This window comes from Gavia stellata, chromosome 4, assembly GCF_030936135.1.
Source record: "Gavia stellata isolate bGavSte3 chromosome 4, bGavSte3.hap2, whole genome shotgun sequence".
Lineage (NCBI taxonomy): Eukaryota > Metazoa > Chordata > Aves > Gaviiformes > Gaviidae > Gavia > Gavia stellata.
The window spans coordinates 72,138,445-72,157,098 of NC_082597.1; the positions used below are offsets into that span (position 1 = coordinate 72,138,445).

The 18,654-nt window shown below is 38.1% G+C and overlaps 1 protein-coding gene across 1 annotated transcript in view; it reads left to right on the top strand.

Moving 5' to 3' along the window:
• The window catches only part of PIK3C2G (phosphatidylinositol-4-phosphate 3-kinase catalytic subunit type 2 gamma), a 209,812-nt gene that overhangs the window by 51,820 nt on the left and 139,338 nt on the right, over positions 1-18,654 (top strand). Inside the window, exons 10-12 of the mRNA XM_059816945.1 lie at positions 8,871-9,066; positions 11,993-12,115; positions 18,248-18,379. Of these exons, the coding sequence (XP_059672928.1) occupies positions 8,871-9,066; positions 11,993-12,115; positions 18,248-18,379 (451 nt within the window). The remainder of the gene's footprint in view (positions 1-8,870; positions 9,067-11,992; positions 12,116-18,247; positions 18,380-18,654) is intronic.

The following is an 18,654-nucleotide window of genomic DNA, read 5'->3' on the forward strand; positions in this document are numbered from 1 at the left end:
TAATGGACAAAATCATAGACCCTGCTTTATTTAATTGCTCAGTTAAAATTAGCTTAGACTCATTGGCTAATGCCCAGTACTGTTAGCATTACTGTGGAGCACCTTGCAGACTGAGGGATGTGCAGGAGTCTGTCCTGTCATGGGTGCTAGTGTTGGGTTCCCCGAGGGGAAGGCCACATCGGGGCCTGGGTCCTGCTCTAGCCCTCTGTGGCTGGCCTGCGACATGCAGCTCGGGGCGTGATGCGGATCCTTTCAAAGAGGCCCTCCATCTGGTCGTTGGGGTGGGCTGTGGAACAGTGGTCTCTCTCCATTTAGTTTGAGGAAAAGTGGCCTCTGAGTGCTTTTTTTCTTCTTTCTTTTTTCTTTTGTCTGCTTTTCTCAATTGTAGTGTGTTCAGAGAGGCAAAAAGGTGAACCAACCACAAAGATTGCAGCAGCCTTTTAGACACAGAGGTGGTTCAAATGCAGGATTCCAAATGCCAGGCTCGTTGATTCAACTTCATGAACAGCAAACAAAGAAACAGCAGTTATATTTGTAAGCTGCCAGGAAAAGCTAAGCAGCTGGAGGGCCAGGGGAGTGGGGGGAGAACACACAGGTGCAAAAGGGAGGAGAAGGTAAATACGGCTTGTAGGATTCTTCTCCCTTGGATATAGTAATTTATCCCATGAATTTTTTTTTAACACTCTTAATGGCAACTGATTGTTGATGATTAAAAGAACGAAGAGTTACTAATCAACATCTACCTTGGAAACATCTTCCTCTGCACACTGTTCAGAAAACCTGGCTGGAACGGATCTAAAACATTCCTCTACTTACAGATATTTCCAGATTTGCACTTCATTGAATCAGCAGCTTCCTCAAGGAAAATCTGATTTATTGAATAACAGTAAAGGAATCAGATTTCTTACTCTCTACTTCTCTGTACCTATTTATTTATGCCAGGAAACCTTCAACTGTGAAGAGTGATGCTTCTCTTTTTGTTCTTAGCACACCCTAATTTCATAACAATTGCAGAATCCTTTTGGTAGTGTAACACTAGAAACTGTAACTTACCAATTGCAAGTCAGAACTCGCCAGGCCATTAGTCATTCTGTGGAGAAGCCTACATTCAAAGTTGTTCAAGGTAACCAAAATTCAAATTGACTTCTTACATGCAGCAATATACATTTCATGTACATTTTAATGTACGACATGCCTTACATCTGCACCTATTAAATAAAATTCTAAAAGCCAGCAAAATATTTAAAGTTAGGCTAATAAGTGTTAACAGAAAAGTTTAGCTATCATATCAAAGCTGGCATTAAGGGTACATCTGATAAAAATGAAGTGTGAGAGCAATGACCAAAACTGGTCTGCTGGAACCTAGGCCAGATCCCCAAGAAGTGGACAAAGCCATTCTACACATCTTTTCTTTTGGGGATCATGAGCTTTCCTTAGTCCCTGTCTTCTCAGAGCTCACCTTCATGATAATGCCATGGAGCCTCCCATCCGTTGACCTAGGGACACTGAGCCTGAGAGGAATCCAGATGATATTTTCACCTGCTGAAGCAAGAAGTAAAAAGCAATTAGGTAGTGAGATGTGCATTCCTGCTCAGATCACCTTTGTGTTTCCTTTTCCACCTCATTTGCTTCCCACCCTCTTTTTATTTCATAATGCTTGGCTGGCTAGAATTTCAGGCATGCAAAGATTTGCAAGCCTGTGACCCAAAAGTAAAGTAAAATCACCATCTTATCTCAGTGCTGGTAAATTTTTCCATATCTCCAGGAAGCTAAAAACCATGTGCTTTGCTTTCTCTAACAGCACAATTGCAAATGAAGTCAGCATTGACAGCCAAGGAGGAAACAGACTGCGTTTCCCATTTGTACTGTTCTTCTCTGTCTCTTATATGTGTTCATGTTTCTCTTGAAGAAAACGGGATCAAATTTGAACAGCAAGAGCAGCAATCAGTTACTCCAACTACTAATTTCTTTTTCATCTCCTCTTCATCCCCCAAGTAATAGTTATTACCCGAAGTATCATAAGAGTTTTGTTTTTCTTGATTATAGCTTCTCTCTACCACAAAAGAGAAAAAGGATACTATTAAAATGAAAGCCTTACTTAATAATTTGTTTAGAAACTGTTTTAATCTTTCTCTTTAATAAAAGATTGTCAGAGGTTTAATATTAGTCATTCACCACGGACTAAGCAAGTCAAAGACTATATTAAAAATATCTTGATTTAGTGTTGCAGTAACTGGCTCTATTAACAGTGTTATTGCTGTAAACCAAATTATTCCATTGCTGCAAACAGAGCAGTACTTTATCCATGTTATGCCTAAGCCTGGATCGTGTTCTTTTTCCTCTGTATGAAGTCCTTAGAAGTTTATATTAATGTTTTAATACTCAAATTACTTTTTTATTTCTTCTTAAATGTGAGGAATGATAGGCATTTCTAGACATTAGCACCTTTCTGCAGCATCAAGTGTTCCCAGAAAATAAAGAATAAGATTATTCAAGTTAAAAATTTAGCATTGGAGTTTGCTGCAATCCAGGGTATGAAAAGACAGGCTGCAAGATGGTGCAAAACTGAGTCTGTGCGTGTTTCTCAAAAGCTGATGAATGAATGTTTATACAATGTCTACAGCCTTGCTACTTCAGGCAGGGATTTCATCGGATCAGACATAATAAGCAGCTTTTGGAATCTGATCTGGGACCCATTCCAGAAAGTCTAGTATGTACCATGAACTGATGATACTGAATCAACAGTCTTTTCCAACTGAATTGCTGGAGTTGCTGTCTTTTCAAGTAAATGCAGAAATCAGATACCTTGATGATGATACATTTGATGAAGTCATCATTACATTTAAGAGTGTAACGGTTCACTTAATTGTGCTTGGGATTTGATAGTTGTTTCTAGACCTGATCATAAAAATATTGACCACAGAAAGTTAAAAAAAAAAAAAAAAAAAGGGAGGAAGGGGAAAAAATTGAATGTTTTTTGAAGGTTTTTCTATATAAAATTGAAAACTCCACTTCCTTCCTTTCCTAGCACAAAGTTTTGTTTCCTAGTTTTGTTTTGAAAAAATCACTTTTTGTTTCGGAATATGGAAAAATGTCAAGCACTTCTTATTGATTGTGTTTCCTCTCTGTAAGTGTCTCCTACATTTCTTTCAAATCTGAGCATGGCTCTTTACCTCTAAGATTGTTGCTGTGCTACATCCTTCATATGTTGTTCTGAAAGCCAGGGGATTTTTTAACCAAGACCAATTTTTAAATAACCACAAACCCCCAGTTCTCAAAAAAAATTAGAAGTTACCAAGGCCTTGCTACTATATAAAGCATATAGTAGCAGAGACATTTTTGATACCAGGACAGCAGGAGATTTTTAAGTTTCTTTCAAGGGATAATTCATAGGCTTCTTTAACTAGTAGGAGGAAACAGTAAGGTAATTATCGGTGCTTGGAAACTGCACCTGATCAGTATTTGCATTACAGCCTTTTCCTGTTTTGCCTGTTTCTCATTATAATAATGGTCTAATTGATGCTGTTTAGCACCTTACCTAAAATTTAAGGGTTTTTTTTCTGGGTGTTTTACGTGTGTGTTTGACCTAAACTATATTTAGGATCTTGCTCTTTTTCTTCTTTCTGAAAGTAAGTGGGAAAGAACAATATTAAGCTCCTATTCTCCAAAATATCTTTAAGGTGTCAAAAGGGTCTTAAGCCTTTCTTCCAAATTCTGTTCAACCAGATATTTGTCTTGTTTTACCCAGAGAAAACATGCATACAGAGTCAGAGAGGGCGTGTTTAATATGTATTAAATTGATATCATCTGCTGGTGCAATAACAGCAAAGTACCTACTCTGTTGGACGGTCTGGCACTAAAATAATATGTGATTTGTAATACTGGACTGAGAAGAAGAAAGTAAGTGGTTTTCTATAAGGAATGTGCTAGTATGTTCCTTACTAAATCTTGAATGCACCTGCAGGTGTATTCATTAACACTTTTGGGGATGGTGTGGATTGTTCTGTTTCTCACCAAGGGTGAAGTTTATTCGTTCAAACTTTGTGTACAAGGAACATGTGTCAGAAATAAGCATATCTTGCAGCTGTGGTTAAAGTTCACTTCCCTTGGTCTCATCTCATTTCTGCAAGTCTCATTTCTTCTCACCTTCAGTGAGAAGGTGATGCCAAATAATTTCACACCAGAAATAAATTCTGAGGTTTGAGTTGTGAGTTTATTAATCTTGGTCACAGTTCACTTTGCAATGTGGTGTATTCATTGTCGCCTAGATACTGGCTATTCCTGGGACACCTTTCTAGAAAATAAACTCTGGCATAGCTGAAGCTGTGAATGCACTGTAGGAAGTCTATAGCCTGTGCTATGTAAATCAGTGAAAGACCATAGTCCTTTCTCATCTAGGATTTATTAATCGTAAAAGTCATAAAAAGCAGTAAAGTTCTCTGGCTTCATGAATGGGCGACATAATTTCAGCACACCAAATTCTGTTCAGCAGCTTGTAAAAATATAGTGAAAAGATGCTGACCAACTCTTGTGAGTAATGGACACTTACAGACTAGCCAAGATGTTTGTCTCTAATTTAGTTAATTGCTACTGGGCTTAATGAGTGAAGAGCGGGGGGAAAAAAGGGCTGACTCTGGCACAGAAAACATAGTCATTTTAAACTGAGAGCTGACAAGAGTAAGAAAATGACTGTAGTAAAAATGCTGCAGCTGCAGACCAGGTCATACTTGGACATTTGCTTACACCTGAAGAACTCTATTCCTGAGATGATCTTCATTCTGGATCTCCTAAAAATTAGATAAATAATGCTGAAGTTTCATTTGTCTCCCTTTGCTGGCAGCTGAGCTGTTTGCCCCATTGCTGTCTTCACCCCTCACACACCATCTTAGCAAGAGAGACAGCCTATAGTCCCCCCCCAGGCGCTGCTTCCAAACTGGGTCCATTTCTGCATTCAGGCACAGACTGCAAGCCCATGGGTGAAAGGTGGAAATTTAAAAGAGAGAGGAAAAAGAACATTTCCCAGCTCCCTTCATCAGGGAGTCTCATGGACACCGTCTGCAACTAAGTGAAGACTGTTAACCTTGCTCCATCTAGCCACATAGATATTGCAGGGTGTGCCGGTCCCTGACACCCAGGAAACTTTTTTCACCTTGCCACTGACAGATTGAAGTATGTTATAAATAATTGAGGCAAAAATTGTGCTTTTCCTTGTTTTCCCTCACTTTTGGTGGCTTGCTTGTTTGTCTGTTTTTTATGTATCTGGCATTCATTTTTGCCTCTCAGGTAAATCATGAGAGTCTTTCTTCTGCAAACATGGCCAGCAGACAAGATAGCTTGGATGTAGCGATAGGTATCTTGCGTCTCATTCACTTCCTTGCCTGGCATGTGTGAATTTTCTGTTATGGAAAATATTTACCCTATTGTGTATGTTTCTCCTGACCTTTTTTTTTTTTGTCTAGGGAGTATTCCCTCCTTTCTGTGGCTTAGCTGAAATATAATACATTTCCTCTTGTTCTGGAAATAAGATTTGAAACATTGCCTTACAGCCTAGAATATGGATTGTGTAAAAACTGCTGGTGGCCAAAGGGTACGTTTCAACACGCAGCAGGAAGTTTTTACACAGATTCTGAGCTACATTTCACCTTCTTCTGGAGAAAATGCTGAGAAGGTTCCACTCAGCAATCATTGACTACAGTAGGCCAATGTGCATAAATAAGGGCTTTGCTATTGCACTACATCTACCTCTCTACCACTTTGAACAGATCGGAGCCAGGGAATCTTCCTAAGTAGCTGTTTTTCCTTAATGTAAATAGAGTTGTACTTTTCAGATAAAGTAGAAAATATTGGTTCAAATAATAGTCCACTGATGTCCTCTTCTGGACTTTTTAAGAAGCCTTTATGTATATGACTATAGGTAATTCCTTGGAATGTAAAAGAATTCAGTGCAAATTAAACACTTCGTCTGGAAGGCACTAAGTTATTACACATCCAAGAGAACTGGGTATGAGAACAAAATTATATTCTAGGGAAAAAATTAATTAGAGGAAAATATTTATTCAGAACAATTATGGTGAAGGATGATAAATGGAGAAAATAATAAAGAGAATAAATAGAAAGATAATTAAAAACAAGTGCTAGACAGAGAACTATATACAAACAGACAGTAAAAGGACTGAGTTTTCTTAACCTGTTAGTCCCTAAAATGATTCAGTTTTCATATGTGGAAGATGATTGCAACATGACAAGGTGTAGTATTCTAGCCAGTCCTTCATGAGTGCAATAATTTGCTGTCAGTATTTCCAGTACCAAACCCCACTATATGTCAAATTATTTCAATTTTTTTTATATCTCTGTTGTTACATACTTAAAATTTGTCTATAATAAAATGAAGATTGAAATAGTTCCTTTGCCCTGTTTGCAATGTATTTTGTGACTCAATAGTTCTAAGTAGTTGCTAGTTTAAAGGCAAAAGGTATCAAAGAAGGGGAATAAAATTCCAGACCGAGGATATGTGTTTTGGAGACATTTCTGTCAGGAAACTGAGATAGCTAAGTCCAGTGAATTGTGGTATCTGTATCTGATGTTGGGCAGGATTCCTGCACCTATGCCAAATATAAAAAGCTAATGTAAGCAACTCTCAGGCTTCCTATTCATAGAATCATAGAATCGTTTAGGTTGGAAAAGACCTTTAAGATCATCAAGTCCAACCGTTAACCTAACCCTCCTAAATCCACCACTAAACCATGTCCCTAAGCGCCTCATCCACACCACACATCTTTTAAATACCTCCAGGGATGGTGACTCCACCACCTCCCTGGGCAGCCTGTTCCAATGTCTGTTAACCCTTCCAGCTGCTTATAGAATATTTTGTCTATCTCCCCATCCTGGTTGGATGGTCTATAACAGACTCCCACCATGATATCTGCCTTGTTGGCCTTCCCCCTGATTCTTACCCACAGACACTCAACCCTATCATCACCATCGTTAACCTCTAGACAATCAAAACACTCCTTGATATACAGGGCTACCCCACCGCCTCTCCTGTCCTTTCTAAAGAGTTTGTAGCCATCCAGTGCAGCACTCCAGTTGTGCGAGTCGTCCCACCATGTTTCCGTGATGGCTGCTATATCATAGTTTTCCTGCTGGACAATGGCTTCCAGCTCCTCCTGTTTGATGCCCATGCTGTGTGCATTGGTGTAGATGCACTTTAGTTGGGCTATTGATCATGCCATCTTTTTGTGGGGAGAAGCCCTAATTCCTATGTGACTGATCTCAGATGCTTCCCTGGCTTCTAGCACATCAACAACCCCTACGTCTTTGCTGCCGCATGGGTCCCCATCCCCTTTCTCTGCTGAGATGGCAGTCCAAAGGTCCTTGCCAGCACACCGCCCCTCAAACTTTGGTGTGCTGCCTCCAGGCTTATCTCTAGTGAGCCTGGTTTTATCCCTTTCCCTCTTCAAATCTAGTTTAAAGATCTTTCAATGAGCCCTGTTAACTCCTGCACCAGGATCCTTCTCCCCCTCAGAGACAGGCAAAAAAAAAAAAAAGTTTCCATAAATCGCTGCCTGGTGGACTTCAGCAGAGAAGGCCGACTTAATCTGTATGCAAAAGAAGGTGCTGACCCAGATCTATTTGACAGTGGGGGGCTTCTTTGAACAAGGAGCCAACATAGCAGAGTAGGGCCTGGTAAATCCATACTTCATAGGTTCATTTCCATTGTGTACATCCAACTGATGTGCATTTCTTGACAACAAAGTCAACCTCTGAGATGTCCTGGCAGCTGGGAATTTATTTTCCTAGGAATAATTCCTGGGATATTTTTTTTTTTCAATGGACACTATTAGACAGCTAATAAATGGCTGCTGAATACAGTGGCCAGACAAGTTTAGGGAGTGTGTCAAGAACTGTAACAGGTGATGAGAGTATGTTCTTAGTCATGTAGGAACCCATGAGTTAGAGGGGGGGAAAAAAGGAAAATTTGGGCTACTCCTCTTGGAAGACAAATCATCCTGATCTTGGAATGATACAATGTACTCTGACACTTTCTTTCTCAACCTGTCCCTTGCCTGAGAAATGAGTGCTTGTACCAACTCTCTTCACTTGATGGAGGCTGCCAGGACTGGGGTTTTCAATTTACACTGGTAATCAGGCAATCCCCTAGTTGCTCCAAAACCACAGAGAGAGGGAAGATGGATAAAAGCGAGTAATTGCAGAAAAAGAGCACTGCAGAGCTGAAGTCATAGAAAATACCATAAATAAATGTGTGATACAAATGAGGGTACAGCCTGCATTTCATATATATCCGTATAGATATGTATTTTAGTGTCCATTGTTGTGTAACATTATCACCAATCTATGACCATCTGAATGCTGACTATGTCTGATTATGGCTGCTATTGTATATATTTTATGAATTGTTTACCTACGGTTGCAAGAGCTTTATAGTTTTAAAATTTAACCATTGCCTTTTCTCCATTCTACTGCTGCACTACTACTACTACATCTTGAACTAAGAAGCTACTTAGCTGCTGAAATTACCTACATAATAAAAATCCTTCTAGTACAAAAATTAACAGATTAAAATGGCATATCTGAGGCACACACTAACTTGCTGTAGTTTAAAATGCTTACTTTGAAAATGCCTTAATTTGAAAGCACTGTAATAAAAGACTGTTAATGATACACCAGAAATGAGCTAAGGCTGGTTTCAGAAGCACAGATGGCTAATTGGCTTTAGTTGGCAGGTTATGTAATTTTAATTAAATTTTATTAGGAAGCATTTCAAAGCTATAACTGATGGTTTAAGATAAATATAGTTCTTCATAAATGACCTATTGCTAACCTTTATTTATTTTTCTCTCTTCTCTCAGCATTAATAGAGGCTGCTGTGACTGAGCTCTCCATGGCCATCTCTTGTCTCATCCATGTTTACAGCAGCAGCTTTGATGCAAATTTCCAGCTTGCTAGCATACCTAAAAGGCCTCCATGTGCAGACATCAGCCTAGATTCCCAGCTCAGTTTCACCGTTTATGCTGCCCATAACATCCCAGAAGCCTGGGTGAACAGGTAGGAGGAGATCTAGCAGGTGTTCACAAGATGGGGTGTTTTCTCTTACAATCACATGTTTTTCACAGATGCTAGCTTACCTCAGTTGCTTTGGTGATACTTCGATATTAATGTTGGAGACTAAGTGGGTGTATCTCCACTGTTTTTCTAGCATAAAGTGTACTTACTTAAGCTTGACGGACTAGGAGACTTCCAGGCCCCACAGACAGATGGAGGATTGAGGAGGTGGCCTACATGGTTGCCCTTGACCAGTGTGGAAGGAGAGTAGTAGAAGCAAGGTCAGGGCACTGGCCTTGGCAGGTATGCGTACAAATGCTTGTGTGACTGACTTGCTCAGAGGGAGGGAGGAAAAGGTGGGTGCTGCATGCCAAGAGGCTTTGGACCAGGACTTTGCGTGACCTCTGCAGTACAAGTAACTGGAAGGATTGAAGGCCAGTTTACCAAGTTAAACAGAGGCGTGCTTGCTTAAACTCAATCTGAATGAGGCTTTATCAGCAATTTTTGCTCTTGGTGTGTTCAAACCACATTACTTGGCTAAGCAAGTGCATTGATGATCCTCTTTATAGATAGTGATTAAAATAAGTACAGTTTATAGTTCCAAGTATACCTAGTGTATCAGCATAGCAAAGGAAAGAAAAAAGGGAGGCATCTTTAATAAAAAGCTGATTGAAATGTTATCTTCTGAATTGTTTATTTGGTCAAATTAGTTGTCTCTTCAAATAGCTGCTTTTCCTACTCAGAGCAAAACTGGTGTTCTCCTCTTACCACTCCAGTGCAAACAAAAAAAGACAGGTGACTACAGTCTGGTAGCATTATTTTTATGAGTCAAAGTGCTGTTCTCCAAGTTTTTATTAATACTTTCCCCTTGCTCCCACTTTACCTTGAATTCCAAATGACTGATTAAAAACAGTGGGATCATTTGCATTAGACTGTGATCAAGAGAGTGTACTATACAGCAATAGTTGTAATTAGCAGTTTAATAAAACCCTGAGAGAATTTGCATTAGTTAAGGTAAAAATACAGAACTATAATCACTAAGCTGATTTTGCAGATGGTTATACTGTTCCCATTGCATTTTATGTTTTACCCGAAAAATGTGAAATTACATATGGCCTAAAGGCCACTGATGACTTGAATGCTACGTTCAAGCATGTGAGAATGAGAATCTCTCGTCCTCCATCTTCCTTTCCAGCCTTTCCAATATTCATAGCTAGCATGAACTTCTTAGCACAGACTGCTGCTCTGACACTTTTCTTTTAATCATTTGGGATAAGGGAGAGTGAACTGTCTTATGTTTTACAGAATCATGTTCATGTCCTGTCAAATCCCTCTCAAGTTCACTTTTGTGGATTGGCTTTTTGTCAATTTTTATATTTATGCTCTCAATTTCTTATACCAGTCTTACTGTCCTCATTAAAAAGATAGGTAGAGGCCTTAATAATGCAGAATAATGTTGCAAAAGTGATTACTTTTCTTTATTGTATTTTCATTCCATCTTCATTTTTTTTTTATCAGTTTATTGTTTTACCTCATTTAAATCCTAAGTAGATATGCCCTATTTGATGCCAGTGGCATAACGTTTTTAGCTTCATGTTTCCTGCATTTGTTTCTACATCCTCCCAAAATCAGAGCCTATCTACATCTGGATGATATGAAGTGATCTTTGGGACAAGACTGTAGAGTCATGCCTTTGAACTCACAGGGAGGGTACCTAGGCAAAGTGCTCTACAAAGACCTAAAATGTATTGAAGAGCATGCACTCTGAACAACCTTTCTGACTTCAGTTAAACTGAAGCATTGTGTAAGCATTAATCTTTCCAGGATTAGGTCCTTATGGTATATAAATCAGGGATATATCTGTATATTGTGCATCAATAAATCTGTTTAAACAGCAGTGCTTAATCATTTGATTGTATTAAAACCTATTATTTCCTGCACTGTCCTCCAACTGTTTGTAATGTTTAGACTCCAGAGGAAAGATGCCATATTTAAGAGCAGAAGCATTTTCTAGTCTTGTAGGGTATTTTTTCCTTTATCTGCATTGATACCTCATAGGTACTACAGATTCCATGTCCTTTTCTTTGAATTGAAAAAAAAAAAGTAAAGAAAAAAAAAAGAGAGAGACAAAAAGAAAAAGCATATCTGCTACAATAATTATAACAATTATTATAATGTTCTGGAAGAGACCAACAATCATACTTGTAAATAAGGCAAAGACAGGCACCTTCAATCTGCAAATGCTTTCAATTTGTTGTTCAGATTTGATTCTGTTTCCCATGTTCATCATTCTTGTACAGAATGTGGTCTAAAGCTGAGAGTGGCAGGAAGATCTAGAAGTTACAAGACCAGTTAAGGACATCAGTTGATTATATGCTATTCCTCTATTTTGACTAAAATTTTATAAGATTTCAGTAAGAAGAATATGAAACCAACAGGTAACCGCAGGCCCGAATTACACTATGAAGCTAGTCAGTTAAGTATCTGAAGAATGCCAACACAGAGGGCTTTAATGCTTCTGCTCTAATGAATACAGATTCCCTTAATTGCTAACCTGTTTTTTACTGATTGAGAAAAGTAAGTATAAATACAAGGTGTATGATGAGCACATTATAACACTTCAAAACTTATGTCCAAACTTCCCTTGACTGCAATAATGAAAAAAAAATTAGTTTTAATGACAAAAACATGGAGCAGAATTTAGGTGTCCTAAGTACTTTTCCTGAATTCCAAACATTAAAAAAAAACCAACCCAAAATAAACCTCCTCCACTCCCCACATTAATATGAGCTTCATTATTTTAATTCTTTTTACATGTAAGGAAGGATCTTCACAAGTTTTTGAATGGTTAGCCCAAAATTTACTGTGCTGGACATATTACATTACAATTAACCTTTTTTTTTTTCTTTTTTTTTTCTTCCCTTTGTAGCTACAAAGTTTTCTCTTTTTCCTGTTCACTGACATATGCTGGGAAGACAATATGTCAAGTCAAGATTTGCAAAAATATACCGGTTAAAAGATCGTTCTTTTTCCTGGCTGACTGGAATGAGAAGTAAGTTTTGGTCTGTATTTGATATATGTTTGTCTGACAGAATTTACACATTGAATATTAATTTCCAAAAAAAAGACCCACATCTTTATTATGGATCTTCTTCTGAGCAAATAAAACTCCACAGAATTCAGAGAGACTTAAGGAGATGGGAGTGAGAAAGGAGTGGGATAGCCAGAGGAAGAAAAATAGGACCAAGCTAAGTCTGGTCTGACCATAAGCTGAACTAAACTGGTCTGAGAGTAGCTTTCATTCACTGGGGGCATCCTGGAGAAATACTGGAACCAAAAGGAGATACAACCAAAGGCTGTATTTCTGTTCTCTTTTGAGAACTTCCACCCTTTGGATCCACCTCTAATAGGTATGCAATCCAACTTGAGAGCATTTTTGGCTTCTAAAAAGCGGCTGATGCCTTTCTGGAATGCATCTTACACAACTTTTTTCTAAAACAAAATATAGGAAGATAGAATGGAAATAAATTCTTTAGCCGTAACTGGAGCAGAAGCTCTGCTCTTCTTCCATTTCCATGAAAATGTAAAGAAATCAGTGTAAAGCTTCAGGGTTTCTGTTTAAACCTCTCCCTCTGCAAAATCAGTATTGAATGTCTGCAATTCCATCAAAAAGCCTCTTGGAAAAAGAAGCAGTTAAGTATGCAGGCCAAATTCTTTTATAGGTCTTAGACGTTTGTAAGAGGCTCTCAAGATCAGAAACAAGATCTAGAGTTGTATGAAACTTAATACTATTTAGTTTGCAAGAGCAGCTTTTTACTTTTTGTTGTTGCTTGAGTTTCAAAAATAATTTTCAAAATCCAATTCAAATAAATTCCAAAGTACAAACTCAAAAATTTACATCTGTCTGGCAGGCTTTTCAATATTTCCCTCAACCATCAAAGATATTCACATATTTTCTACCTCAAACCAATCAGCCTAGATTGGTTTAAGTCTCAAAACATGAGGGCACGTTTCTTGGACCTAATGACCTGAGGTCCAGAAGCACAGGCTGAGAGTCTAGGTAGCCAGATATGCCATTATTTTTGTATGTTTTAGCTTCTATCCAGAACTGGATTTTGTGAAATGCAAATGTCAGATGAGTATTTTAAATCAGCTAACAGTCATACAGCTAGTGCTTTCCCTCCTAATAATCTTTGAGAAGTTGTGGAGATCAGGGGACATCCCAGAAGACTGGAAGAAGGCTATTGTCACCACCATCTGAAAGAAGGGCTTAAAGGAGGATCCAGGAAATTATAGGCCCATCAGTCTTACTTTGGTCCCTGGGAAAGTTATGGAATGAATCCTCCTGGGGGCTGTCACAAGTCAAATGAAGCACATGACTGGGAAAAGCCAGCACGGATTCACCAAGCAAATCATGCTTGACAAACCAGATGTTTCCCACAGCCTCCTCCTAGAGAAACAGATGCATTTTAGTCTGGAAAAGTGGTCTGTGTGGTTGGTGGGGAACTGGCTGACAGGCCACACCCAGAGTGGTAAATAGCTCCTTTTCAAACTGGCAACCCATCACAAGTGGGGTCCCCCAGGGATCGATATTGGGCCCAACACTGTTTAATATCTTCGTAAATGAACTGGATGATGGGATCAAGTGTACCCTGATGAAGTTTGCCAACGATACCAAACTGAGTGGGGAAGTGGACATTTCGGAAGGAAGACCTGGGTAGGCTGGAAGAGTGGGCTAACAAGAACCTTACGAAGTTCAACAAAGACACAAATGTCAGGTCTTGCAGATGAGAAAACATAATCCAGGAGTGCAGCACAGGCTGGAAGCTACCCAGCTGGGGAGCAGCTCTGTGGAAAGGGACCTGAGGGTGCTGGTGGACAGCAAGCTCAATATGAGTGAAGAGTATGCTGCTGCAGCAAAGAAAGCCATCAGGATGCTGGGTTGCATCAATAAGGACATCACCAGCAGAGATAAAGAAGTCATTATCCTGCTCTACTCGGTGCTTGTCAGGCCACACCTGGAATACTGTGTTCAGTTTTGGTCCCCGCTATATGTAAAAGATATGGACAGAATGGAGAGGGTCCAGAGAAGGGCCACAAAAATGATCCAAAGACTGGGAACCTAGTATTCTATGATTCTCCCTTTCTTCGAGTGACTAAAATGTTCCTGGGTTGGCAGATTCTACTCAGAAAAGAGATGCTTATAAAGCAGACGTTTACGGCAGGACATGAACATGTTGAGATCATGACAATAGATTCTGTTCTTATTCCAAATCTAACACAGCACTTAATAAAATCAAATGTTTTCACATAAAGACAGGAACTGACTGCTTTACTGTGTTGTGCTTACCACAGTATGGCTTTGGTATGGTGTCAGAATATTAGGTAGGACGGTGATGCCAGAAGATCTTTCTGTATGAAAATATACATAGAGAAGGAAATGTTTATGTTGTTTTTAATTTATTTTAAATATGGAATACTTGTCACGGTTCTATGCGAGACAATGTGTTTTTTTGCTATTTGTGCTGCTAACCCTCTAAGAAAGAATAAATAAACAGCACCAAACTTGGCAGAATATTCAGTATATTCAGAATATTTTGAAATACACAGAGAGAAGGAACAGTAGAGGTGGTGCCATATTATCACTGAAGGTGTTATGTGCCTAACCGGCGTAATTTAAAACATACTCAGGAACAGACTGGCTTGGCTTTCCTGCAATAAATACATGCATGTAAACATTAATTAATACTTTTTGCAAGAATTCAAGCTGGAATTGATTAAAAAATAGAGTATTTTAATGAAGTAAGTATTACTGCAATTGTTTTTCCACGTCATCAAGTAGCACCATTTCCTATTGTAGGAAGTCTGGGTCACTCAAAACTCTAAACAAGCTATGTTCTCTCTTAGTTATCTTTTAGCTACAACATCACCTTTCTGAAACAGAAGGGAACATGTTTGCATAAAAAGTTTACAGAGGAGACAATTTCTTTTTTGTAAAGTTTCTTGCCCTGAGTTATAAAGTGCTACTTTGATTTTAACCCATAGCTATTTTCAGTTGATCACAGCTATTGAAAATGCATGTCATAAAAGGACACCAAGAAGAGCTCCTATTACCTTAGGAAGTCAAATATTCCCTCTACAGGGATCAATCAGGACAAAAAATAAACCTGGCTAATTCAAAATGAGTCCTGATCGTAGATTAGGATTGACTCAAACAAGGCAAAAAAGATGGAGAGTAGTGTTTTGATGATTGGTAATCTAGGAAGAGAGTTTCTGCTGAAGACAAGACTTGCTTTATTTGCTGATTTTCATGTATTTAGTTTGTGTTTTCAAGTGCTTTAACCAATTACTGTCTGAACTTTAACTTGATAGGTTTTTGTGTTTAAACATGAGCTTCTTTTGAAGTCTTTTATTATATTTAGTCTTTCCCAGAATGGTCTCAGAAAAGATGGGAATCATTTGATACCTAAGGAGGTTGCCTCATTTAGTGTTTCTTCTGTTTGTCCTTTTTTAAGAGTATACTTTTTGCTTTAGAACTTGTGTGTTATCCTTGAAAGGTGTGATTGTCACCTTGGTGCAGAGTTTGAACAGGCTGATACTATCTAGCAGTGAAGTCCAAAAGTTGCCCCCTTATTTTCTCATCAGTTTCATTTTTCAATGACTGAGACCTCTTAATTATTTTCTTTCTTTTGTCTTAGCTGGTTGCTCTTAATATATTTATTCCACCATCTCCTCTTTTTCCATCTTCCATAATTTATTTTAAACCTACAGACATGAAATATGGAATTAACATTAAGCCTACCATTCATCACCTCAGATACTTTCTTGGCATTGAGTTTCCCTCTTCTCCATATTTTGTTTGGCTTGTCTATTTTGTTTATACTCTTTCAGGGCAACGTTTGGGTTGCCCCAGAGCTCTTCTGTTGCTTTTCTGTGCTGTTATGATATTAGGCCCTTGGCCTTTGAAACCAGCTGTATAACTTTATCTAACATCTCTGAATAGCAGCTTCTCAGTGAGTAGCTTCTGTGTTCTTCTCAACTACTGTTGAAATTGTTCACCCACATGATGTCTTATTTATGGCCACTGTTCCGTTTTCTCTTTCTTCTTAATCATCCATTTGACTCAGCCTCATACAGTCAGAAAAGATAATACCAACTGAGTAAGCTCAGACATGCATTAATCAAAGTTCTTAAAAGCAATACAGATATTCCCCTTCTGTGTGTATCACATGTCACCGGAAGGGAAATTTTGCTCCTTTTTGGCCCATACTTTAACTCTTGGGATGTCTAACTCTTGTTGAATTTTCCAGGTTCTTTTCCTACTGGTGTACATCTGGTAGTGCTATATATTGTGTCCTAGGGAACCTCTGGCAAGCATTTGCTTTCTTCAGTGAGATCATTGTGAGTTTTTTCATTGCTCCAAGTTCACAAGGAGTGTTAACAAATGTCTGCATTAGAAAATGCATGTCTCGATTTTTTTATTTTTGTCTCTTCACAGCATTAACAATGCTTTAAAGTTGTGTAACTCTTTGTCAAACAGTTATATGTAACATGGGCAGAGCTGTTGGCCTGTAAGTGAAAAAGACAAGCTATCTATAGCATGTAAAACAGTTCAGTTTCCCAATAATTGTTTCTAACTAATTATGAGTGAGGAAGAGGGCATGAGACAGGGAAAGCAGAGTTGAAAGCTATAAATAGGGACACGTGGGAAGGCAGTTGAGAATTGCTTCTCAATTCTATTCATGTTAATGAGAAAGAGTGGGAAATTGCTGTCTTGCTTTGTTATTCAAAGAGAGAGGTATGCAAATTTTAATAATTTCCAAATGTTTAAGACTGATCATCTGAGATTTTGACACTAATGCTAATTTGGAGTACTTCAGAATTTCAGCTGAAAACCATCTACTTTCTTTCAGTGGCTCCTCGGGCGTTCAAGGAAACTTTCCCGAAGCCAACAGAATTTTGACAGATTTGGAACCAGGATCAAAATCTTATGCTAATTTTGCCTTATACTATTACCTTGTCTTATTTCTGCTACCCATATTCCTTATGTTTTTCAGGCTACTATACTTTTTAAATACTGATTTGTACATTTGCTTACTACTTAAGTATGACTATACCTTTTTTAAATTGCTGAGAGTTGCATTTTTCTGACAGTCTAGATTGACTAACTGAAAATCAGATGGAATCTGTATTATTTAAATTTATCTTCTAGTGTGTTTTCTTAATCTCAATTTTATGTAGATCTTTTATTTTCTTAATGCTTATGTTGTCAATGTGAAATAATTCTTTTAGCCTTTAGCTCCTTATATTGATTTTGTTTATACAGAAAAATGTAATTAATGTCACTTTCCACTTGAGAAATTTAAGTTTGCTCTGAATATACATGGAAAAAGCTAGAAATGCACCGTCCACCATAAACGTTCTCTTCAGGAAAAAGAAAATACAGACTTGCACATGTCCGGGTGGTTACACACACGACTTTTCCATACAGCTTGGAAGTATCTTATTTATTAAAATTGTTCTAAGTTATGATTTTAAATCAATTCATATAATCTATATAAACAAATTGAATTACTACCCAAGTTTGCTAATGGTCAATATAAAGTTGAGATGAATATTGATAGATCTGAATTTTCTCACTAAAAAATGTGAATAACTTATTGCTGTTAAGACAAAATCTGCCTTTAAATTGTGGTTGGGAAATACCACACTACCAAAGCACATCTGAAAAAGAAAATTATTATCATACTCTACTCACAAGCAACTTTTAGTTTCTTTACTTTTTTCCTCTGAAGACACAAGACAGCAAATAGCTAACTATTGGTTTTGAGTTCACCCTTAGGGGATGCTTATTCTGAAATAGTCCTTCATTGATAAGGTAATTCTAAAGCCCAAAAGTTTAACTCAGCTTTTCCTGCCTTTGTCAGCTCTAGTGGTTACCACTGAAGCGAATGAGTTTTTATATGCCTCTTCTCAAGTACTATGACCCAAGTTAATGGTTGGCAATAGTCATCAATGTGTTGAAGGGGTCTGTCAGTTGTATTTTCCTTCAGAGTGCAACTCCTGTAATTTATAACTTGATATATGTGTTAAAGCATCTAGAAAAATGTAGAAAGAACTCACTTGTGGTAACAATGCTCAGTTTTTTTAACTTTTATTTTTCTCTTTTCTGATTTTCTGTTAGAATCAACTTTCCTCTACGAATAAAGGCTCTTCCGAGGGAAACTATGCTGACAATAAAACTACTTGGAGTAAACAGTGCCTCTAAAAATACAGAAGTGCTTGCTTGGACATGCTCTCCATTGTATCCAAAAGAGTAAGTTCAGTTTTGTATGACAGCTTAAGAAAAGATCATTCTTGAACAGTATTGCACTCAACTTAGGGGAAAAATAAAGAGACAGAAATACTCATTTCAGGACCTTGCTGTAATAAGAGAGACAGTCACTTACAGTACACTGCTCTTGATGTGCCAATAAGAGCCCCATCCATAAGCTTTTCTTTCTTTCCAATACATTGTTTTTAAACTTGGCTTATGTAACTGTTTAACACTTACAACAAAGTTCCCTAAGACTGTTGAAAGGCCTTGCTGTA